The sequence below is a fragment of the Tachypleus tridentatus genome, chromosome 6, assembly GCF_004210375.1.
Source record: "Tachypleus tridentatus isolate NWPU-2018 chromosome 6, ASM421037v1, whole genome shotgun sequence".
Classification (NCBI taxonomy): Eukaryota; Metazoa; Arthropoda; class Merostomata; order Xiphosura; family Limulidae; genus Tachypleus; species Tachypleus tridentatus.
Window position 1 is genome coordinate 141,104,651 of NC_134830.1, and position 26,841 is coordinate 141,131,491.

General features: G+C 31.8%; 1 protein-coding gene and 2 long non-coding RNA genes across 4 annotated transcripts; 2 read left to right on the plus strand and 1 right to left on the minus strand.

The window, feature by feature from the left end:
• The first annotated feature begins 1,211 nt into the window (after window positions 1-1,211).
• LOC143253868 (uncharacterized) lies at window positions 1,212-4,867 on the plus strand. Its single transcript, XR_013029877.1, has 3 exons — window positions 1,212-1,342; window positions 4,465-4,594; window positions 4,735-4,867. It is a non-coding gene; the product is annotated as an uncharacterized LOC143253868 (long non-coding RNA).
• LOC143253866 (CAP-Gly domain-containing linker protein 2-like) lies at window positions 2,077-17,504 on the minus strand. Of its 2 annotated transcripts, none has more exons than XM_076508355.1 (4): window positions 17,262-17,504; window positions 14,560-15,100; window positions 4,763-4,937; window positions 2,077-3,173 (listed from the first exon to the last, which is right to left on the minus strand). In XM_076508355.1, exons 1-4 carry the CDS (start codon window positions 17,296-17,298, stop codon window positions 3,063-3,065), a joined length of 864 nt encoding a protein of 287 aa, XP_076364470.1. In that variant the 5' UTR covers window positions 17,299-17,504; the 3' UTR covers window positions 2,077-3,062. The 2 variants fall into 2 exon arrangements, with proteins under 2 accessions (XP_076364470.1, XP_076364471.1); XM_076508356.1 differs by having other exon boundaries at window positions 2,077-3,145; window positions 17,262-17,501.
• Window positions 10,163-23,513, plus strand: LOC143253867 (uncharacterized). The gene is made up of 3 exons (XR_013029876.1): window positions 10,163-10,343; window positions 13,990-14,010; window positions 21,186-23,513. It is a non-coding gene; the product is annotated as an uncharacterized LOC143253867 (long non-coding RNA).
• The last annotated feature ends 3,328 nt before the right edge of the window (window positions 23,514-26,841 follow it).

Here is a 26,841-nt window from a genome sequence, read left to right on the forward strand (position 1 = left end):
ACTCGTAATCCAAGGGTCGCGGGTTTGCGTTGCGCCAAACATGCTCGCCCTCCCAGCCGTGGGGGCGTTATAATGTACGGTCAATCCCACTATTCGTTGGTAAAAGAGTAGCCCAAGAGTTGACGGTGGGTGGTGATGACTAGCTGCCTTCCTTCTAGTCTTACACTGCTAAATTAGGGACGGCTCGGTGCAGTGGGCTAACAACCTACTCACTTAAATACTTGTTGAAGAATCCGCAAGCGATTGCGACCCTATGTTCCTAGATGGAATCTAATGGTGATAACTGACTAACTAATTGAAGCTTTAGGATTTAGTGAAGTAACCAATGATACCAAATTCACGGACATGACTCTGGCCAATCAGCTGATACAGCTTATAGTACCAGATCCCAAATATATGAAGAAAAATTTAACAGGAACTTGAGCATTTTTTCCATATTTAATTATTAGTTTTAATATGTTATATATTACTTCTCAGAGTTTCATCAATTTGAAATGTAACAGAATTATAAATATTTTCTTGATAAGTGAAGAAATTACATTTTGCTTATTTAATTATCTTCTTTGTTGGTTTTATGTTTTTCCTAATGTTTTATACAAGTGTTAAATTGTAACTCTAGTTTAACTTTGAAAGTGAATCGGTAAGGGTTATATCTTATTCCCATTCACTCTGACCTCCAAGACAAATTATGTATTAGAAGAGCTGGAGTGAAAGTCTGTAACTGTATCACTTAATTACATGTTGTTGTAAATTAGAGTCGACATTTTAAATTTTATTGCATATCATCACAATAAATGATTTCTTATATTACTCATTGTTTGAACTTTTGAGTTTAAATTCAAAACTCAAATTTAGATTTTAAACTTCACATCAAATGAAACCACTTGCTTATTGTACCTTTAATTGCTAGGTTCCTGTACATTTGATCCCTAATTTTGTGTATATGTATGATGATATGGGAGTGACTAACTCCATCCAGCTTCGTAGTTTTCTTGGAAGTGCTTGACTCTTCAACGCCGTGTTTCAATTTGAATAAAACAAGACAATTTTTATAAACACAATTGTGAAGACACGTTGGAAACACATTCTGCCAGCCGACACTGTATTACAACATTCACTCGTGTTATACCAGTGTAATCAAATGTCTTTAACAACGTTGAGTAACCAGAAAACCCGAGCTATATAAAATAACGGTATGGGTTGGTGTATGACAGGAAGCGGCCTACTTGCTAATGAGCCAGATTATGAATCAGATAATCCATGATTCTAAACTCGTTGTAAAAATGCGTTCCGCACTTTGGGCTGTGGGTTCGATCACACAAGAGTAACGCAAAAGTTGGCGGTGAGTGCTACTGATAGTTTAAAATTACGGGCTACTAATTCTGTCTTTGTGCGAAATTTTTAAACAAACACACAGTAAGCCTTAAGCTTACTGAGTGCACAACAATAACATAACGTGAATCTCTTTTCTCAACTTTTGTTTAAGATTATTTTATTACAATTTACAGCTTTAACAGTAAGTAAGAATAGCTTTAGTAAGTTCTAAAAACTAATTTGTTACAATTATCTTATTAACTTCTACCTGATATTGATCTGATACTACGGGTTGAAACATTGTAATTATTAAAATCAGGATTTGCCTAGTGTAAGGTTGTCGTTCTTCTACTTTTGAATTTAAAATTCACTTAGTTCTGTAGACCCTATCTGTTCATTTGTAGTTAAACACAATGTTATATACTGAACTATCTATTCTGTGCCCACCATGGGTATTGAAACCCGGTTTCTAACATTATAGGTCCGTAGACTTACGCTTCGGCACAGAAACAGGGGTTGATTCCATAACCCTTAATTTCAATCTTGTCGATTTTCTTACCCACTATACTTTAAAATGGCAGTTTAGCTTAAATCGTATCGGATATGGTGTAATAAAACACTACTCTTCTATGAAGTGAAATTATCCATTATCGTTTCTCTTGGTATTGATATTGATATGTCTTTATTTTCAACTATAACAATACGAATACCAACTAGTAAAGCGTTCTTCAAGGAGGGGAGACAGCATCAATTGAAGTGAAGATCCAGTTAGAATATTTACATTTATTTAAGAACAAATGACTACATAATAATACGTATCTGACTTCTCAGTAAAGATATTCAGATCGTTAAAAAATAAGGATCCAGCCTTCACCTACCGATGAGTATACATATATATATTCTAGTCTATTGAATTAAACCTTTCATAAACATTAAACACCTAGTGTTATTCCAATAAAACATATATATATATATCGCATAATGAACCAAAAATAAACGTTTGTTAATTTTAATATTATTACGTACTTTCATTACAAAATTCCTTGGAGACTTTTTCACCCAAGTAATAATAATTAAAACACAACATAAACACTTGTAGTAAAATTAAGTGTATAAGAAGATATTCTAATATTTTGATGATAAAAACATAAAGTCCACTAGCCCACCGGATGGCATCATCATTACCTGTAATGTGAAAGTTTCACTACCACACCAGGTGGCAGTATCAATACTATACCAGGTCACACAATCATATTCCTACTAGATTACACCATTATAGCACCACCAGATAACTGTTTCTTGTAAATTATTTACAGTTTACCATTAACCAAGGTTATAACCTTTTCTCCACATAATGTTTTGTGAAGGAAGCCCAAGTTTTAATTGTGGAAGAGCTCTGGGTGCGTTATATAGGTGACAGTCAATTCATTTACGTGGATGGTGGGTGATAGGATGTTGTTGCCTCACTGCCTTCCCTATAGTTAATGGTTCAAAGCTAGAGATGGCATCAAACAGCCTAGTGGCTTTGTCATAAATACAACATTTAAATGTTTACCAAATTATGTTTGCAGTTTTTATTTTGGAACACATAACTTTTATTGAAACAAAAACAAACATTTTCTATTATATTTGTCAGATAAAAACAGTGTTTCAAACATCAAAGATTTATTTGCTATTTTAGCAATGTAGAATGCTGTGACAAAATAATTTTGTTTAAAATTTAAAAAAAATAAACGTTTCAAGGATATTTACAATTCATCACTCAACTGAAAGTTGGATACAAATTTCAACTTTTTTGTTGGTTGATCCAGTTTTCTCAAATTTTCAGAAGCTGCAAAATAAATCAAAAGCTTCAGAAGCTGTAAAATAAAACAGATTTTCAGAAGTTTTCAAATAAAATATAAATTTTAAAAACTTAATATAAAACAACAATCTGCATTGCACAAAGAAAATAAATAAGAAACCTTTGATATCCAATAAATTTTCACTTGCGCTAACAACTATTTTTATGAAGTTACAAAATATAATAATATCTGAAAGTTTAAATGAATTAGATCTTCAGAATTATTTAAGTAAATTAATTCCTTTAAAGGGTGTAACTAGGAAAATAACGATGCTATGAAATTACGTAATTAACAGAAACCTTGAAAGAATTGGGTGAATTAAAAACGTTCACCTCATTTTGAGTTATTACACTATGTATAACTACAGCTAAACAGACCTAACTGTGAAAGTACCTTCTCAAATTTAAAACGATGTTTATTTCTATACAGAAATAGATAATGGTAAAATTCTCTTGATACTATCCTGTACCGAGTACGGGAACTCAGTACGCGAATTTTTTTTTTTTTTGAGAATTTAAACTCTGGAAACAGGCCTAACTCTATGTAGTTTTTTATATTTATTACACTGTGTTTTTATATAGTGAGACAGGTACAGATGTGAAAATACTTTTTCAGCTTTAGTGTGTTGTTTATTTATATACATAAGTAGGCCTAGCTGCAAAAGTGTCTTCTCAACTTTAATCGCGTTGTTTTTCTATAGTGACACAGATCTATGGACACCCTTTTTACCTTTATTACGTTGTTTATGCCTATAAAGAAATAAGCCTAACTTTGGAAGTATCTTCTCAGCTTTATAATGCTGTCTATGTCTACATGTATATAAAAATAGTCCTATCTGTAAATATACTTTCTTAGCTTTATATTGCTGTGTTTTCTATTGTAACACAAGTCTAGCTGAGAATGTTCCTTCTCAGTTTTATTACGTTATTTATTTCTATATAAGGATAGGCTTAACTGTAAACAAGTAAATCGTCAGCTTCACTGATGCAATGTTTTCAATACGTAATCAGGCCTAGCTCTGAAAGTAGCTTTTCAGCTTTATTATGTTGCTTATTTCTAGAAGTCCTATTTCTATATATCACAATGGAAAAACAGAGTTAATAAAGCTAAAAGAGTATTTTTATAGTTAGGCCTATATTTTTACAGAAATACTTTTTTAGCTTCATTGACGCCGTTTTTCCCTTGTGATACAGATCTAATTGTGAAAGTACCTTCTCAGCGTTATTACGTTGTTTAATTATTTACTGAAATTGACCTAACCGTAAAAGTTCTTTCTTAGCTTTATTAATCTGTATTTTTTCTATAGTGACTTAAACCTTGCCTTGGAAGTGCCTTCTTAGCTTTATTACGCTGTGTATATCTATATTGAAATAAATCCAGAGGATAAATTGGAACGGAACAGTTCCGAATGGAGTTCTGCCTCTTGAATATTCAAGGTATTAATGTTTTCTGATATTTTTATTAAAATGTCGTAGTGAATAACAAAAGGAAGTTTCACCTCTTTCAAAATAACAATTTAATCATTGAATAGGCCTATTTGTAAAAGTACTTTCTCAGCATTGTTATATATTTTTAGAACGAAACAGCTCTAGACTTGAAAGTACCTTCTCATGACAAGAATTATTGAGAAACTCTGGAGTTAGTGATCGACGAACTCCTGGCAGAGACACAGGTTCCAGTGTTGTGATCCGGGTGACTTTAGTGGTGGAAGTCCTGGCGACTCGAGTTACCTTATGAACAGGGGCAAATAGACCAAAGTCACTCTTGCAGTTAAAATATCTGAAAGTAAAAAGAAGAAATGCCAGAAATAGAAAAGTGAATACTAACCATGGAGTCCGTTGTGACTCATTGACTTTTTAAACTCATTGTTCTAAGCTATTTAGGCATCAGACTTTGCTGGTTACAGAGTCCTTTATAAACTGAACAAAATGAAAACATTAATTCATTGAGAGTCCTCTATGTAGTTTAGATAAAAAGAAAAACAAGTGATTTATTTCACTTAATCGTTTTGGTGGTTTTTTTTATACTGTGTGTTCTAACATAGAATGATACAATATGTAAACCCACGCAGGCGGAGAACGATATAAAAAGAAATGAATAATTTCTTGGTTAAAATAAGAAATGACTTGTGACAGCTAATATTTGAAAACTGTCTTTTCAAACATCAAACATAATATTATATTTATTATATAAACTCATCATGTCGTGTTAAATATCAACTATAATATTATATTTATTGTGTAGACTCATCATGTTGTGTCAAATATTAAATATAATATTACATTTATTATGCAAACTCATCACGTCGTGTTAAATATCAAATATAATATTATATTTATTGTGTAGACTCATCATGTTGTGTCAAATATTAAATATAATATTACATTTATTATGCAAACTCATCACGTCGTGTCAAACATTAAATATAACAATATACAGTTAGTATGTAGATTCATAATGGCTTGTCAAACATCAAATATTATATTTATTAGGTAGACTCATCATGTCCTGTCAAATATCAAATATTATATTATATTTATTATGTAGACTCATCATATCGTGTCAAATATTAAATATAATATTATATTTATTACGTAAACTCATCACGTCGTATCAATCACTAAATATATTTGTAATGTAGACTCATCATGCCGTGTCAAACATTAAATATAACATTATATAGTTATTACCTAGATTCATCATGTGTTGTCAAATATCAAATATAATATTATATTTATAATGTAAACTCATCATGTGTTAAACATCAAATATTATATTTATTATGTAGACTCGTCATGTCATATTAAATATCAAATATAATATTATATTTATTATGTAAACTTATGTGTCAAATATTAAATATTATATTACATTTATTATGTAGACTCATCAGGTTGTGTCAAACACTAAATATAATAGCATATTTATTATGTAAATTCATCATGTCGTTTTAAACATTTAATATACAATATTATATTTATCATATAGAGTCATCACGTCGTATGAAACTTTAACGATTATTTTAGTCTAGTTTTACATGGTACATTTAATGACACGATGTTTAATAACGTAGGACATGGTTCACTAAAACGCAAGAGCATCAATTGTGATGTTGAATTGATTGTGTCAAGGTTACCGTATCTATCTGGTTGTGCCAACAGTTTCCTAATAATGTTCGGTTTCCGTTTTACACTCTTCTGTGACTATCCTGAAACCCAGTTAAAGAGATGAGGGAGTACTAAGTCACAAGCATTCTTATCACTACATACATTAATTACCCAGAGTGGCCACTGCGTTTCTTTTATCCAGTGGCAACTTGTCTTCGTTTTAAACAAAAGGGACAATGGTATAAAGGGTAAAACTTTTAACTTATTTCTTCAGTAAAATCTGTTCGAGTGTTTGTTTGCTTTTTTTCAATTTAAATGAACCTCAAGCAGCGACCGAATAAACGTACTCTATTAATTCACTGGCGACAGACACTGTAGATATAAATATAATAACTGGTTTGTCAATCAAAAATACCTTGATTAGTTTATCTACTTCAAACCGTGTTTCGAAAGGCTTCGGATTTCTTTGTTTTATTTCGAAGCTCCCTTTTCAAACCAACGACTTTACTTAAAAGGAGGTACTCATGAATAATATATATATATCCAATTTTCAGAGAAATTCTTGTAAACTGAAGAAAACGAGCAATATTTTTGAAATAGAATAAGGACAGAACAAAACAAACAACATTGTTGAAACAGAATCAGGACTGAGAAATTGAATTATATTTTTGAAACAGAATGATAAGGACTGACCAAAATGAACAACACTGTTGAAACAGAATGACAAGGACTGAACAAAATAAACATAACTGTTGAAACACAATGACAAGAAATGAACAATATGAACAACATTTTTGTAACAGAATGAGGACTGAACAAAATAAACAATATTGTTGAAACAGAATAAGGGCTGAACAAAATTGAACTATATTATTAAAACAGAATAAGGAATGAAAAATTTAACCATACTGTTGAAACAGAATAAGGACTAAAAACGAACTATACTGTTGAAACAGAATAAGGACTGAAGAAATGAACAATAGGATTGAACAAAATGAACAGCACTGTTGAAACAGAATAAGGACTGAAGAAGTGAACAATAGGATTGAACAAAATGAACAGCACTGTTGAAACAGAATGACAAGGACTGAACAACATGAGCTATATTGAAACAGAATAAAGACTGAAAAAATTGAACTATATTGTTGCAACAGAATTAGGGCGGAAAAATTGAATTATATTGTTGAAACAGAATAAGAACTGAACAAAATTGAACTATATTATTGAAACAGAATAAGGACTGAAAATTGAACTATATTGTTGATACTGAATAAGGACCGAAAAAACTAACTATACTGTTGAAACAGAATAAGGACTGAAGAAGTGAACAATATAATTGAACAAAATGAACAGCACTGTTGAAACTGAATAACAAGGACTGAACAACATGAGCTATATTGTTGAAACAGAATAAAGACTGAAAAAATTGAACTGTATTATTGCAACAGAATAAGGACTGAAAAATTGGACTATATTGTTGAAACAGAATAAGGACTGAAAAAACGAATGATTATTCAAACAGAATAAGAACTGAACAAAATGAACGATATTGTTGAAACAGAATAAGGACTGAAAAAACGAACAATATTGTTGAAACAGAATAAGGACTGAAATAAACGAACAATAGGACTAAACAAAATGAACATCACTGTTGAAACAGAATGACAAGGACTGAACAAAATGAACATCACTGTTGAAACAGAATGACAAGGACTGAACAAAATGAACAGCACTGTTGAAACAGAGTGACAAGGACTGAACAACATGAGCTATATTGAAACAGAATAAAGACTGAAAAAATTGAACTATATTGTTGCAACAGAATTAGGGCGGAAAAATTGAATTATATTGTTGAAACAGAATAAGAACTGAACAAAATTGAACTATATTATTGAAACAGAATAAGGACTGAAAATTGAACTATATTGTTGATACTGAATAAGGACCGAAAAAACTAACTATACTGTTGAAACAGAATAAGGACTGAAGAAATGAACAATATGATTGAACAAAATGAACAGCACTGTTGAAACTGAATAACAAGGACTGAACAACATGAGCTATATTGTTGAAACAGAATAAAGACTGAAAAAATTGAACTGTATTATTGCAACAGAATAAGGACTGAAAAATTGGACTATATTGTTGAAACAGAATAAGGACTGAAAAAACGAATGATTATTCAAACAGAATAAGAACTGAACAAAATGAACGATATTGTTGAAACAGAATAAGGACTGAAAAAACGAACAATATTGTTGAAACAGAATAAGGACTGAAATAAACGAACAATAGGACTAAACAAAATGAACATCACTGTTGAAACAGAATGACAAGGACTGAACAAAATGAACATCACTGTTGAAACAGAATGACAAGGACTGAACAAAATGAACAACACTGTTGAAACAGAATAAGGACTGAAGAAATGAACAATAGGATTGAACAAAATGAACAGCACTGTTGAAACAGAGTGACAAGGACTGAACAACATGAGCTATCTTGAAACAGAATAAAGACTGAAAAAATTGAACTATATTGTTGCAACAGAATTAGGGCGGAAAAATTGAATTATATTGTTGAAACAGAATAAGAACTGAACAAAATTGAAGTATATTATTGAAACAGAATAAGGACTGAAAATTGAACTATATTGTTGATACTGAATAAGGACCGAAAAAACCAACTATACTGTTGAAACAGAATAAGGACTGAACAATATGATTGAACAAAATGAACAGCACTGTTGAAACTGAATGAGAAGGACTGAACAACATGAGCTATATTGTTGAAACAGAATAAAGACTGAAAAAATTGAACTATATTATTGCAACAGAATAAGGACTGAAAAATTGGACTATATTGTTGAAACAAAATAAGGACTGAAAAAACGAATGATTATTCAAACAGAATAAGAACTGAACAAAATGAACGATATTGTTGAAACAGAATAAGGGCTGAAATAAACGAACAATAGGACTAAACAAAATGAACATCACTGTTGAAACAGAATGACAAGGACTGAACAAAATGAACAACACTGTTGAAGCAGAATAAGGACTGAAATTCGCCCCGTATGCTTACAGTTGAGTTATTCAGGTTAGAAATTCAAGAAAAATAACATTTACATCAATTTAAAGAGATTCTGGTGATAGTGGGTCATGGAAAACTTGAGTATGTGTGTAACGTGTAGGTGTACGGACTAGAGTTTAGAACATCAAGCAAAACTTATCGTATAGCTAAGAATTCATAAAATAGGATGAATCATAAATATGAAAACCAACAGGCTGAACTTTTCGGGTGCAGACAATTTACCTTTCAAAATGGCTCTCAGGGTTATTTTTGTAAGGTTATAATGCTAAAAATTGAGTTTCAATATCTTTGATGGGCTTAGCATTTAAAGATAGATCAAACAGCTAGAGAAAAAAATAACAGTTGAAGCATAAGTCTGTCTAGTTCCTTATTCACCGTCTCGACTAATCATATATTTTTTTATTGTTGTTGTTGTTGTTTGTTCTTACCCCAAACAACCTAGTGGTTTTTGTGCCCAGACGACAAATATTAAGGTTCGTGATTCGCGTTCTATTACAACAAAAATGAGCTTTACAGTTTGGAACCGTGTGGAGTGAGAGTCGAATCTTACTAGTCGGTGAGACATTAATGGCTCAAAAGTTGACAGTGAGTTCTGTTGACTAGCTGCCTTTTCTCTACAATCTATCAGTTACGAATCAGGAACAGCTATACCCAAGTAGTCTTTGCGCAGACTCGCACGAAAATTATAAACAAATAAACAAGAAAACTTGGAACAGATGAAAAACGTGGTTTAACTTTCATTTTCTGCGTGTAGAACACTAAACATTAAGTGCAGAAGTGGGGGTGTTGACTTGGCAGGCTCGGAAGAAGCGTGGTTACATTTTGGGTGTTAGTAGAAAACAAAACAACAACAGTAGAACTTTTAAGAATTTCCCTGGGAGGAGAGGGTAAGAAAATAAGTTACTCCACCCTTGTAACCTTGGACATTCCACTTTGTTCGACATTAATTTTCTAAATTAGAATTCTTGCTACAGATATACAGGAAGTAAGTAACGCCACCTGTAAATAAGCCGGTAAACACTTTTCTATAAATGTGATGGTTTCATTTCTGAAAGTCAAATTCAAATTACTATGTATATATCTTTTATATTATATTCTCTTCTACATAATTAGACATCATTTTTTAAAATTTAACTACACTTATTTTGTGTATATATATATCTTTCCGTTAACAGGATTTGATAAGTGTGTTGCCTCTCTTCTTGGTGAATTTCGTGTAAAGATATTCCAGACCTACCTACAACCCTCATTAGAAATGAACTAGAAAAAAACAGCTAATTAAAACAACTCATAGTCAGCTGTTGGGCTACTATAATCCAGTAGTAGGAATACCCGTCACATTATAATGCCCCAAGCTAAAAGGGCCAGCATATTTAGTGATGGATATAGAACCCGCTGTTACGAGCCAAATACCCTGTTCATTTGTTTGTTTTGGAAGTTTGCGCAAAGCTACACGAGGGCTATCTGCGCTAGCCGTCCCTAATTTAACAGTGTACGACTAGAGGGAAGGCGGTTTGTCATCGCCATCCACCGCCAACTCTTGGGCTACTTTTTACCAACGAATAGTGGGATTGACCGTTACATTATAACGCCCCCACGGCTGAAATACCCTAACCACTAGACCATATCTAATAATTGGATTATATCTTTTCATGTTAAAATTACACAGTTAATTACTGACTTAATAGTTTCTTTTTTCAAATGGCAGATTTTGTTTGTTTTTGAATTTCGTGCAAAACTACACAAGCGATATATGCGCTAGCCCTCCATAGTTTAGTAGTGTAATACTAGAGGGAAAGCACCTAGTCACCGCCAACTCTTGAGCTACTCTTTTACCAACGACTAATGGGATTGACCTTAACATTATAAGGTCCTCACTGCTGAAAGGACGAACATGTTTGGTATGGCGAGGATTCGAACCCGCGCCCCTTAGGTTACGAAATGAGCGCCTTAACCACCTGGCCATGCCGGGCTACCAGACTTTAATTAACCTACAACTTAATGTTTCTATCTTTAATTGTTAAGAATTTATCAAAATCATTTTATAATATATACTGTTTTAATTTGCAAACATATTCAATAATTACTATTTATGTACCTATTATCATAAGTATATCTATAGCTATTTAATATTATTTTGATTTATAATTATTTCCCCCGTGTACGTACTTTTAATGCTAAAATCCAATGTTTCATGTGGACACAGAAGATATCCCAATATGACTTTTCTATAAAACAAAGAATTCATTTATAATTATTTTATTTTTGATTTAAAAAAATATATTTATTTTATTAATAGATTATTTAATAATATATATATATTTGTTATATTAATAGATTTAATATATATAGATATTTGCTATATTAATTGATTGTTTAAAATATATATATTTGTTATATTTTATAGATTATTTAAAATATATATATATATATTTGTTATATTAATAGATTATTTGTTTTAAGATTTCTACTTATTCGAAGTCATTTGTAATTGAAAATATTAGTTCTACATTAATAGGGCTAATTGTAATGTTGTATAATCAGTAAACATAGTGCTTTTACAATTTGAATTCATATTACCTAAATAATTTAAGCATATTATAGAAAAATGGGTCTAATTATAAAACCACATAGAACACCATACTTATTATATTCACATCATCAACGTTAGTTTTATTTTTACAATCCCAGCTAATTCATAGAATAAACTTTAAACTATTTCAATGTGATGTTTCTTATCCCTGAAATATATATTTTATTTAAAAACATTTGACATGATACTATATCAAACTACTTCTCTAAATCCAAAAATAAACTCAATGGTTTTATTATTATCTAAAAATTCATGAATATGTTTATAAATTATAAGACTAAATCTTCTGTGTTTAAGTCTTCTATGTATATATATACTGATTTGTGGTGAAAATATAAGTTTTTTTTAAGAATCTTATTGGTTTGCTTTTTGCTGTTTTATCTAATATTTTAGAAAATACTAATAAAAACAAAATAAGTTGATAATTTATATAACTATTACTTTATTGTATATCAGAATTACTATAGTTTTTTGGTCTCTTCTGTAAAATTTCCTGTTTTGATAGATAAAATATAAATAAAAACCATTGGCACTGTGACATAATATATACACATTTTCACTATGCTTATTGAAAATCTGTCATCCCATGAACTTTTCTGATTTATTTTTCCAGTTTTAAAGACTCATAGCTATACTTTCCATTTTATTATTAAATGCAGGAAATAAACACATGGAATTGTTAAACCTCTTTATATTACATGGAATTGTTATACCTCTTTATATTATATGGAATTGTTATACCTCTTTATATTACATGGAATTGTTATACCTCTTTATATTATATGGAATTGTTATACCTCTTTATATTACATGGAATAGTTATACCTCTTTATATTACATGTTTTAGATCCATTATCAATATTTTTTATAATTATTCTGCTAGATTTATAAAATAGTTATTAAGTACATTTTCTAAGTTCGGAAATTGCTTCACTATCATTTTCTCTGCCATCACCTGCACAATCATATTATATTATTTCCTTATTAAGTTCATCAATTAGCCTATTAACAAAATTTCGTTATTTTTTAATTATTTTATATTTTAAAAATTTATTCACACTTTTCTTATTTTTAGCTTTTGATTAATTTTATTTCTATAATATTTAAAATTTCCCTCATGATATTTATTAATTAAATATATTGTACACTTTTTTGTATATTATTTTTTTAACTTCTATCAGTCCTGTTGTTTCATTATTGAACCATTTTTTAAATAATATTTCATATATTGACTTGTGTTTCATCTCTCTTAGATAACTGGTCTGGCATGGCCAGATGGTTAAGACACTCAACTTGAAATATGAGGGTAGTGGGTTCAAATTCCTGTCACACCAAACATGCGTGTCCTTTAGCCATGGGAGCATTATAAAGTTATGGTCAATCCCACCATTCATTGGTAAAAGAGTAGCTCAAGAGTTGATGGTAGGTGGTGAGGACTAGCTGCCATCCCTCTAATCTTACACTGCTAAAATAGGGATGGCTAGTGCAGATAACCCTTCTGTAGCTTTGTGAGAAATTACCCAAACGTAAATAATTATTAATTTGTTTTATCATTTTTTTAGTATATTTATAAAATAATTCCTAAAATTGTTTGTTAAATTCTGATATAAAATAGACTTCTTCATTATTTCCTCTGGTACCATCTTCTCAACTAGTTTTTTTTACCAATTACAATATTAAACTTTTTTATTCTTTTAATATTTCTTTCATATTTAAAAATTATTTTGATTGTATGCATTTTTTATTTCTAGTTTTGGATTGATTTTATTTCTGTAATATCTCTATAAAATTCTATATCATTTTTCTAATTTTTTCAATGTTGTTATTTCATGAAACATCAATGGTTTCTTCAGTTTATTTTATAACATTTTATATACTGGTTTGATGTTTGAGTCTTTTTTAATAATATTTCTATACATATTTCATAGATCATAAACATCTCTAGAACTATATATTTAATACAACTGATTTCACTTATATTATGTTTTAAAATTGGAGAATCTACTTTTTTAAGCATTTGACCACTTTATTTTTGCAGATGCCAATAGAAGAAAGGTCTGTAAGTATCTCAGTGTTTTTACATGTGTTCAACAATTGAAAATCTAAGTCAGATTATAAGATATACTGTACCTAATGTTCTTACTGTTTTGTACATTCAGCAACTGAAGGTGTAAGTCAGATTATAAGATATACTGTACCTAATGTTCTTACTGTTTTGTACATTCAGCAACTGAAGGTGTAAGTCAGGTTATAAGATATACTGTACCTAACGTTCTTACTGTTCTGTATATTCAGTAACTGAAGGTGTAAGTCAGATTATAAGATATACTGTACCTAACGTTCTTACTGTTCTGTATATTCAGCAACTGAAGGTGTAAGTCAGATTATAAGATATACTGCACTTAACGTTCTTACTGTTCTGTATATTCAGCAACTGAAGGTGTAAGTCAGATTATAAGATATACTGCACCTAACGTTCTTACTGTTCTGTATATTCAGCAACTGAAGGTGTAAGTCAGATTATAAGATATACTGTACCTAACGTTCTTACTGTTCTGTATATTCAACAATTGAAGATAAACATCTGATTATAAGATATACCATTTACCGTTTTCCTGCCACGGAACCGTCATTTCGTCCTGTAGGTTCATCCAGTTCTACTCCTGCCCAGATCCCACTTGCGAACTCAGTGTTACCAAGATAACACAAGGTTCCCGTCTTTGCGCCGTTCAAAGAGTTGACAACAACTCTGTCGCCAACCCTTAAAACTCCATTACTTCCGCCTGTGGTGCTGGTGGTGGTTGTCACGGTGGTGAAGCGGTTACCAGGTGAACTTACCTCTCGAGATTTTGTCACTCTCGTTTCGGGTCGAGAGGAGGTAGTGTGTGAGGACTTTATGCCAGGAGAGGTGGGGAAGTGGGAGAGTTTGTAAGGACGAACAAATATCCCTCTCTTTGGCTCACACTGGAAGTATCGTATGCCTCCAACGTAACCATCATGCTTCCCTACTGCGTCGTCCAGCACAACGCCCGCCCAATCTCCGTGTGAGAACTGTGTTTCTCCAATATATTGGATATACCCAGGTCTTTTACCGTTCACCCAGACTCGGTCGCCAATGATGAAGTCCTCGGTTGACAGTGAGTTGGCTTCTGTAAATAATTATATAGATAAGTCTTTCATGACACATATATATATATATACATACATACACACACACACACACACATCTAACATAGCTGAATACTTTAGTCTGGATCTAGTAACGCAACGATACATACAGTTCAAAACTGGGTAAACAACAATATTATAACATTTAAAACTTAGTTATCTCATTAAACAGTTTCATTATAACATGCAAAAACTTAGTAATTTCATTAAACAGTTTCATTAAAACATTCAAAACTTAGTTATCTCACTAAACAGTATCATTATAACACTCAAACTTGGTAATTTCGGTAAACAGTACCACTATAACATTTAAAACTTTGTCGGTAAGTCGATTTTTCGCACGCTACAAATAGTTTGTTCAGGAATTTTTAAATCAAATTATGCAGTAAAACTAGTACATCTGTGTAGCGTTTTACATGTTAAATCATACAAACCAAAATAAGGATTTACAAAAACAAACAGATCACATCCCGTCTCACTTGCACGTTGGAACTTTTTTTCTTTTATTTTGTAAAGTAAGATATGTCAGCAGTGTATATCTTTCCAAGTGAAAAGGAAACCGGTGGTTGATCGTTACATGTGACACATCTGCCCATCCTGTCTAATATTTGCTATTAACCAGTTCTCCCCCTCTTTGTGATTTAGAATAATAACCATACAAAAAAAATCTGTTAAACAAAAATATTATAAGTGGACACTTCCTTTTTACCATTGCGTTATATTACCTACAATGCTTGTAAATTAGTTCAATCCGTGTTCTTTGTACGTTTTGGCCATAAAAGTAAAGTTTGTTTGTATTTTAAAATGTCTAATTTTTTTTAAGACCAAGACTAAATAATTAGCGGTCTTGGTTCAGGCCATCTCATACTTTAACTTTGTATGTCGTCAACTTACCACTCACCTACAGAAAGGATTATGTAATTCAAACATTTCAAGTAGCATGTTGTTTCAAGTGAAGACTTCTGAACAAAGCGTTGAATTATTTAATCTTTAAGAAGAAAGAACAAGCTTTATAGAAGTGTCTGATATTTTTAGAGTGTTGAGGAAGGAAGAACAAGTTTTATATAAACGTTTCTTAATTTTGGGTTATCTATGAAGCTGTGATTGGTGTGTAGAACCAAGTTGAATGTTCAGTGTCTGATTAACACGAAGCTGTGACTGGTTTGTACAACCAAGTTGAATGTTCAGTGTCTGACTAACAATAAACGCAAATGTTACTAAAATAAACTGACTGGGTCTTTCAGAAATAAAAAAGACTTCGATAGATGAGAAGAAAAGGACACGACATAAAATAAAAACCCAGTGTTAGGCCTGAATCTGAGTTTTAATGTTGAAGTAAGATAACAGTGGAAAGATATTAATGAAATAATGTTTCCTACTGTATCTATTGACAAGGTCCTATTGTTGGATATAATAAATCGTTTATGTAGTGCCCACTGACCACTGATCAGAATATCTATAAATGGCTACAGAATAATGAACTTAATAAAAGTAACCGATATATATCTTAGTGAGGGTATAATTATCATTGTTATAAGCTTAGTATTTTATATATGCTCTTATTTAATTTAAAAGGTTCTTCTATTCTGATGTATAATATAATTATATCACATTATATATAAGCCAAAAATGTTCATAAACTTTGTTCCTTTATATACCAAGAAAGGGGAGGTAAACAGGTCTGTTAGGGTACTTTATTGTAGAAACGTTGTGACATTAGGTGAATATCGATCGCTTAAGGTCAATCACTTTATGTATCTATTACAATCGAATATTTAACAGATGTTGAAACCTCAAAATCATCTCGACGAATATCAGAGTACAAACCGTTTTTGTAGGGGTAAGGGCTTGTACCATGTGTCTTTAAAGAAAAACAACAACGTTTATAACATATTCTACCTTCTTACCAAGAACAAATATATGATGAAAACTGGATACATTATAACTCCAGGATTTAACAAAAGTAGCAGCTCATGTTTTTGTGTTGTAAGTTATTTAGATAAGAAAGTATATTACATTAAAGAGCGGACTTACCCACCTTCTTTCGAAAGATTAAAACTAACCCCTTTAGTTTGACTGAGCAGTGTTTCATTAAAAAGTCCAGATATACTAATGAAACACAAATAATGTGAGACAACTGACCTGATGATCTGGTAGGGTCTTCCGAGTAAGCGGGCATTACGCAGGTGGCACACAAGACAGAGTAAATGAGTCCTGATATAGTTTTACTTACTAGACACGCTAACAGTATGTAAGCTCTGACTGGCTAGTTGACACTAGTACTTAGACAAATATAGGTGGTTGGTGAGCTCGCGGATAGGGTGTCGAAACCACTAGATTCACCAACAGATACAAAAACTGTTCAGTTCCCACTGAATGCTAGGTGAATTAAACACTTAAGCAATATGCGTCATAATACGTCACCACAATCCAGTTGAGATTACCCAATCAGCCCACTACTAAGAGAGAAAGGTTCCCTCCTACTTGACAACTTCCCGGAGCCAAAATACACGACTTGGAAAAATACCCTAGTCTCTGCTCCTCACGAATAACGCGCGGGCGTTACCATAGAAATCCCTTGTAAGGTAAGCCAAAATACAATCCTGTTCCAGGTAAATAAACATCGACCACGTGGAGTTCTCAGTTTGACGCAAAAGATGCTTTGTGAAGCAAGATGTTAAAAAAACTACAACCATGACATTCTCTTAAGAATACAGCCAAGAAATATTAAAGCTACAACCATGACATTTTCTAAAGATTACAGCAAAGACGTTTTAAAAACTACAACCATGACATTCTCTGAAGATTACAGCAAAGATGTTTTTAAAAACTACAACTATAATATTCTCTGAAGATTACAGCCAAGACACTTAAGAAAACAAACAACTACAACCATGACATTCTCCAAAAATTACAGCAAAGACGCATTATAAAACTACAACCATGACATTCTCTGAATATTACAACAAAGATGTTTTAAAAACTACAACCATGACATTCTCTGAAAATTACAGCAAAGACGCATTACAAAACTACAACCATGACATTTTCTGAAGATTACAGTAAAGACGTATTATAAAATTACAACCATTACATTCTCTGAAGATTACGACAAAGACGTTTTAAAAACTACAACCATGACATTCTCTGAAGATTACAGCAAAGATGTTTTTAAAAACTACAATCATGACATTCTCCGAAAATAACAGCAAAGACGCATTATAAAACTACAACCATGACATTTTCTGAAGATTACAGTAAAGACGTATTGAAAAACTACAACTATAATATTCTCTAAAGATTACAGCCAAGACACTTAAAAAAACAAACAACTACAACCATGACATTCTCCAAAAATTACAGCAAAGACGCATTATAAAACTACAACCATGACATTCTCTGAATATTACAACAAAGACGTTTTAAAAACTACAACCATGACATTCTCTGAAGATTACAGCAAAGATGTTTTTAAAAACTACAATCATGACATTCTCCGAAAATAACAGCAAAGACGCATTATAAAACTACAACCATGACATTCTCTGAATATTACAACAAAGACGTTTTAAAAACTACAACCATGACATTCTCTGAAAATTACAGCAAAGACGCATTACAAAACTACAACCATGACATTTTCTGAAGATTACAGTAAATACGTATTATAAAACTACAACCATGACATTCTCTGAAGATTACAGCAAAGATGTTTTTAAAAACTACAATCATGACATTCTCCGAAAATAACAGCAAAGACGCATTATAAAACTACAACCATGACATTTTCTGAAGATTACAGTAAAGACGTATTGAAAAACTACAACTATAATATTCTCTGAAGATTACAGCCAAGACACTTAAAAAAACAAACAACTACAACCGTGACATTCTCCAAAAATTACAGCAAAGACGCATTATAAAACTACAACCATGACATTCTCTGAATATTACAACAAAGACGTTTTAAAAACTACAACCATGACATTCTCTGAAAATTACAGCAAAGACGCATTACAAAACTACAACCATGACATTTTCTGAAGATTACAGTAAAGACGTATTATAAAATTACAACCATTACATTCTCTGAAGATTACAACAAAGACGTTTTAAAAACTACAATTCTGACATTCTTCGAAAATTACAGCAAAGATGTTTTTAAAAACTACAATCATGACATTCTCCGAAAATTACAGCAAAGACGCATTACAAAACTACAACCATGACATTTTCTGAAGATTACAGTAAATACGTATTATAAAACTACAACCATGACATTCTCTGAAGATTACAGTAAAGACGTATTGAAAAACTACAACTATAATATTCTCTGAAGATTACAGCCAAGATGCTTAAAAAACAAACAACTACAACCATGACATTTTCTGAAGATTACAACAAAGACGTTTTAAAAACTACAATCATGACATTCTCCGAAAATTACAGTAAATACGCATTATAAAACTACAACCATGACATTCTCTGAAGATTACAGCAAAGATGTTTTTAAAACCTACAACCATGACATTCCTTGAAGATTACAGCAAAGATGTTTTTAAAAACTACAATCATGACATTCTCCGAAAATTACAGCAAAGACGCATTACAAAACTACAACCATGACATTTTCTGAAGATTACAGTAAATACGTATTATAAAACTACAACCATGACATTCTCTGAAGATTACAGTAAAGACGTATTGAAAAACTACAACTATAATATTCTCTGAAGATTAAAGCCAAGACGCTCAAAAAAAACAAACTACAACCATGACATTCTCTGAAAATTACAGTAAATACGCATTATATTATGTTTTATCTGTTATCTGGGACACAGTGTGTTATCTGTTATCTAAGACAGTGTTTCATCTATTGTCAGAGACATGTTACTTATTCTGTTATCAGAGGCATAGTACTTTATTTATAATCTCTTATTTAATGGGAAGTACTGGTGAGAGATAAATGTACGTGATGGGATAAAAAATAACCTTTTATCACAATATGACCATTTGACAGTTCGTGATTTCGAAGACCCAACTCGTTAACAAGAATGTATCACACAAACATACGTTCTTCTGTGACTATTACTTTGTCACTTAGTGTCACCTCGTTATGATAATAAAGCTGACAATGACGTATTAAGTTCGTCGATTATTAGAAAGAGAATATTTATATAAGTTTAAACGTTCGTGATTCGTCACTTCCGTGGACTGTATCTGATTTGGACGATGTTCATTGTTAGCCAAGATCTTTATCAGTGAAATTAGGCTTAACGTAATAAAAATAGAATATGGAGAAATAAACCTTCACAACAACTAGTACGTCCACACAACATGTAGTATCTTAGTGAATGACATCAGAGTCAACGACCAAGTTGTATTGTTAGTATATATGAAGTCAGAGTCAGTGTACAAATATCTTGTTATGTGTTTTGAATATTTGATATTAATTTTATGGTCCATTGTTAAGAGATTAAATTATCAATAACACTTGTTGAAGGAAATCTAAAAATAATTACAACGGAATAATAATTAATAAACTTCCTGTCAATTAACCATTTGGTTTTTATTTTATTAAACTATATTTATAAACTTCTTAACAGGTTTTCAATAAATTTTATTTTACTAAAACAAATATTTTCACTCAAGAAATTTTTGAGGCTTAGTTATATCACGGGGTTCGATTTCCTTGTTAAAACAATTCGTGAAATATATCAGCTCTATCTAACCTCACGTGACACAGCAGGTCGTGAAACGTTCAGTTCTATCTAACCTCACATGACATAGTAGGTCGTGAAACGTTTACTTCCGACTAACCAGCACTGTCTGTTGCAAAACTATCAAGTTATCTATTTTGTCACTAATATTCAAGTAAATAGTTTCTTATTCTAAATAAAACTTTATCGTAATTTATAGGCATGATTTTTTCTTATTATTATTTTATTTGTCAGGTATCTATTTTGTATAGTATGATATTAGTTTACACTATAATAACTGTAAGTTACAGCTTTATATTTATTTGATGAACCTGGAGATTACAGAGTGAATGTTCTATCATTATAGAGACATCGTGGACTCGTGCTTTTATGGATTCTTTACCCTCTCAATTACCCCACAACAAAAGAGCAAACGTGGCGTTGAATTACACAGACGAAATGACAGTTCTTTCCCGCTAAGCTTCCAGGGAAGAAACAACCGATAATTTAGTGTGTAATACAAGGAAAATAAAAAGGCTGATTATAGCCGAACCAAAGAACAATTATATGTCAACGTGTTTGGACGCGGAAAATGTTTCTCTGTGATACACACTTCTCAGTAGCTCATGCTAAACACACTATACAATTTTCCTTACTATGTGTAATATATCTTACAGGGTTAAGATATGAAGAGATCTCCTTGAGTCTACCAGCGACGTCGCCTCAACAACATAAAAAAAAAAAAAATCCTAACGAAGCAAGGAGATCCCCAGATTGGCGTACAGGGGGCCAGAAGGTCGTTCATGTATATCTAATGACAACAGAATTCGAAATAGAGAAGTTGCTAACTGGTTGATTTTGTAAATAACTTCTGTCCTGAAAATCATAGAAGGACATTAAGATCTTATTGCCAGCAGGATTTGTTCGTTCAAGAACAACTACTTAACATTCTAAACAGTTTACTTGATAAACAAACTGGTCGATGTTGACTTTCATTATTTTTTACCTACTACTACTGAAATAAGCCTATTATCACAAGAAACAAGAAACGCCTGAGAAGCAAACATTTTGTTTTTTCACATCTTATTACGTCACCTGTACGTTAAACGTGTTTTTGTTTAACATAACTTATTTAGCTGATTTGTTCAACACCGTTAGAAGTGAATAAAACGAAAATAGCCTCCTGAACAAACAAAGGTGAAATAGACAACAACTGCCGGTTCAACTGACATTTATGAAGAAAAAAAAACGCCCTTGGGAACTAATATACGATAGTAGTTCAGGTAGATAGGACAACGTTTCGAAAGATTTAATTTCAATTGTCACCTTGAACGAAGCAGTGTATCATGAACACGGTTTTTAAATTATTTACAAAATATAACATTTTCACTAATTTTGGAATATTATCACAACCTTTGTACCACTTTATTTAGCTCCAGGTGTCATGACGAAAAACACTGGGTAAATATAATTATTAGCGAAAGTGAAGAACAGCAGCTACGATTTTAAACGCAGAACACTAGTGAAACATTAAAAAAACAATAGGCTTAATATTAGCGTAGTGTTCTTTTCACGAATACTGGGGCAAATATATGTCTAACGTTACTTTTTGTTACTAATATTAGCCTAGCATTTCCTTTTGTTACTAATATTGGGTCTAACATTACTTTCTTATATTAGTATTGGGCCTAGTATTAACCTAATGTTACCTTTTGTTAGCATTATTGGGCCTAACATTAGCCTGGTGTTACGTTGTGTTATTAAGATTAAGCCTGACATTAGCTCAGTGTTATGTCTGTCACTAATATTGTACCTACAATTTGCTTAGTGTTATTTTTGTTATAAATACTGGATTTAATATTAGCCATTATTAGACCTAACGTTAGACTAGTGCTACTTTTTTTTTTTTTTTACTAATATCAGGCAAAGTATTAGCCCAATGTTATTTTTAGTACCATTACTGAGACTTGCACTAAACTACTTGCTGCATTTTCGTACTAATACTGAGCCTAACATTAGCCTAGTGTTATTTTTTGCTACCATTAGTGGGTCTAATATTTGACTAAAGCTATGTTTGTTATTAATATTTAACCTAATATATGCATAGTGTTATTTTTGTCATTAATACTGGATCTTATTTCAGTATACTTGTATTTTTGCCATTAATATTTTGCATATTTGTTTCTCAGCTTTATCGGCTTTCAGCATTTAAATTCACATATGCGGATGTTTTATAAAAAAATCGACTGTTATACTGTCGAAATTCCCAGCTCATTTGACAAGTTCTGGTTTAGAGCAAAAGAAATCCTGAGCATCAGGGTGTGATGAACAAACAATAGATTTCAAATGTTATTTTACACTTCTCTCATTTAAAATTCATAATTAATTAATTAAGATGAATATGGAAAAATCTCTGGTGAATCTAACATTATTTAAATTAAATTATAACAAGTGATGTGTTTTGGTCCAAGTATCTTGGTGATGCGAACGGAGATGAAATAACAAAGTTCATAATTTAGAGAACTGGTCATGGACATCGCAGACGAAAACTAGGGAAGGTTTCATTTCTTTGTTGGTTGGTTTGTAGTTAAGCGCAAAGCTACACGGTGGGCTCTCTGTATTGTTCAATTACATTTCATCAGTATCTTATATTCTTAAGTTATTTGACTTTAAATTAATAAATATTTCATTCTAAGTTGTGTGTGTGCATACATATACATACATCCACACATAAACATTTACAAAATTATTACTTTCCCTCATAGCTTATATTATATTATAGAAAAAATAAAACAAACTAAATCTTACGGATTAAAAATGGTTAGTATCATAGTTTAGTTTGCATGGAGTTAGTTTCGAAAGATTTATTTTTATTGTAGATTTCACCACATCTCACGCTAGTATCCTATTAAAATTACTGAAACAAGGAAGGTTGTTATCAGTAGGAGTAGCTACCGACTTATGGCGCTACCTGATGGGCGTATAGGAATTTTTTTTTTTTTTTTTGCATCGTAGCCCAATATTATTATCTCCTACTTCAAGACAAGGGCGTTGTCGAAGCTTCTGTAACATTGAAAAAAATGAAAGAAAACGAGTTGGCGAAGCAGAATTTACACTGAAAACATTAAATATTTGAACATAAAACACAAATATTAAACACAAACTTGCTGGTGGAATTGACTATCAACCACGACGAGGAGATGGACGTGACCTTCTCTGTACACGAAAAAAAGAATCTTGAAAATAAACATAGTTCGATCTTTAAAAAAATGGTTTAAAAGTGTCACCGTTGTTTCAGTAAGGATCCTTGGTTCGATTTGTCATCGGTGACAACATTTTTTTATTATTTATGGTTAGTCTGTCAATTCCTAAGAGGTTTAGATAAGCACTATTTTGTAAGAATGAAATAACCTTAAAATCACAAACATCTGTGATACTTGTCGCCTAGCAACATGGGCGTGTACGAGTGAATAACAATTAATTTATGATTAAGCCACAAAACAAGTTAACACTCAACGCCACGTAGTATATATCCTTTTACAAAACGTATCTGCTACTTAAACCATTATAACTAGAGTTAAATCGTACGATTTCATTTTCAATTACATTTTCTTCCTGTTACCTGTTTTATGATTATTATATGACTGATTCTAGAATTCGATGGGGAACTGACTTTCCTTGGCTGTTCAAACTTCTCTTAACCTATTTATGCAACAAATTATTGTAAGTTTCATAATTATGTATTCCTTCAGAGTTACGCACAAAAATTTAAAATAAAAGTTCGTTAACATTACATTTGATAACACTGCACAAAAAAGTTTTTGCTTCTTGAACACTGTTGGGTGTTCCTTATATATTTTTGGATGCTGATCACGAAAATCACATCCAGATTTGCCCATCACGTACAGTTTCATCGAAATCTTCAGTTACACCATGAAATTGCTACAATGGAAAAACGATATCAGGGCAACTGGAATCCATCAATGCTTGCTGACTACTGTTGGACACTGCAACGTGATGCACTGGACATTGAATACAAACGAAAATCAGGAGCAAAACACATTTAATTATGTTGAACTTAATAGCGTATAAGAAACATAAACGCAATTAAATACGTTATTGACGGTAAACAGTTAACTGTCTATTTCTCAGAGTTCCTACGTGATGAAGCAAAACCAAAACTATATTTGTGCATACCCACCAGGTACCTGTCACAATCAGCAAAAACTTTTCAGGAAGCAAACCTTTTCAAAAAATTGTTGTTCTGTGTAACACTGACATCATATTCTTCAACATTACATTTGATAACACTAACTTATATCGCACCCCTCACTCAAAAATGCCACACTGGCTTTTGTTCCTCATTCTGTAATGCCATACTGACTGTTTCTTCCTCATTCAGTAATGCCACACTACCTGTTTGTTCCACATTCTGTAATGCCATACTGTTTGTTTGTTCCTCAATCTATAATGCCATACTGGCTGTTTCTTCCTCATTCAGTAATGTCATACTGGCAATTTGTTCCTCATTCCGTAATATCATACTGTTTGTTTATTCCTCATTCAGTAATGTCATACTAGCTATTTGTTCCTCATTCCGTAATATCATACTGTATGTTTGTTCCACACTTAGTAATGCCATACTGTCTGTTTGTTCCTCATTCCGTAATATCATACTGCTTGTTTGTTCCTCATTCCATGATATCTTAGTTTGTTAGTACCTCATTCAGTAATGTCATACTAGCTGTTTGTTCTTCATTCCGTAAGATCATACTAGGTTTCTTTCTCACTCAGTAGTGCCACTCTGCCTGTTTATTCCTCATTCAGTTATGCCACACTGGCTGTTTGCTCCACATTCTGTAATATCATACTGTTTGTTTGTTCCTCATTCAGTAATGTTATACTGGCTGTTTCTTTCTCATTCTGTAATATCATATTGTTTTTTGTTCCTTATTCTCTAATATCATACTGTTTGTTTGTTCCTTATTCTGAAAAATCATACTGTTTGTTTGTTCCTTACACAGTAATGGCATACTGACTGTTTGTTTCTCATTCCGTAATATCATACTGTTTGTTTGTTCATCACTCAGTAATGTCACACTGGCTGTTTATTCCTCATTTCGTAATATCATACTGTTTTTTTGTTCTTCACTCAATTATGCCACACCAGTTGTTTGTTCCTCATTCAGTCGAGTCATACAAGCTGTTTGTTCTTCATTCAGTAATATCATACTATTTGTTCCTCATTACGAAATATCATACTGTTTGTTTGATCCTCATTGTGTAATATCATACTGTTTGTTTGTTTTTCATTAAGTAATGCCATACTGACTGTTTCATCCTCAACCCGTAATATCATACTGTTTGTTTGATTCTCATTCAGTAATGTCACACTAGCTGTTTGTTCCTCATTCCGAAATATCATACAGTTCGTTTGTTCCTCATTCAGAAATGTCATATTACCTGTTTGTTCCAAATTACATTATATCATACTGTCTGTTTCTTCCTCACTCAGTAATGCTACAATGCTGTTTCTTTCTCATTTACTAATGTCATACTGGCTGTGTGTTCCTCATTCCGTGATATCATACTGTTTGTTTGTTCCTCATTCCGTAATATCATACTGTCTGTTTATTCCTCTTTCTGTAATGCCATACTGTTTGTTTGTTCCTCAATCAGTAATGTCATACTGGCTGTTTGTTACTCATTCCGTAATATACTGGCTGTTTGTTACTCACTCAGTAATGCCACACTGTTTGTTCCTTATTCTAAATATCATAATATCTATTTCTTTGTTCCTCATTTACTAATGTCATACTAGCTGTTGGTTCCTCATTCTTTGTTCTGTTTCTTTGTTTCTCATTCTGTAATGTCATACTGTGTGTTTGTTCCTCAATCAGTAATGTCATACTGGCTGTTTATTCCTCATTCCGTAATACCATACTGTTTGTTTCTTCCTCATTCAGTAATGTCATACTAGCTGTTGGTTCCTCATTCAGTCATGTCAAACTAGCTGTTTGTTT

Excerpts from the sequence above, each read along its gene's own strand:
- LOC143253866 (XM_076508355.1), bottom strand. The coding sequence starts at position 17,298 with ATGCCCGCTTACTCGGAAGACCCTACCAGATCATCAG. Across the intron at positions 15,101-17,261 it reads AGACCCTACCAGATCATCAG|AAGCCAACTCACTGTCAACC; the intron begins GTCAGTTGTCTC and ends AATTATTTACAG. Across the intron at positions 3,174-4,762 it reads ATAATTCTTGTCATGAGAAG|CTTCTGAAGCTTTTGATTTA; the intron begins GTACTTTCAAGT and ends TTTATTTTACAG.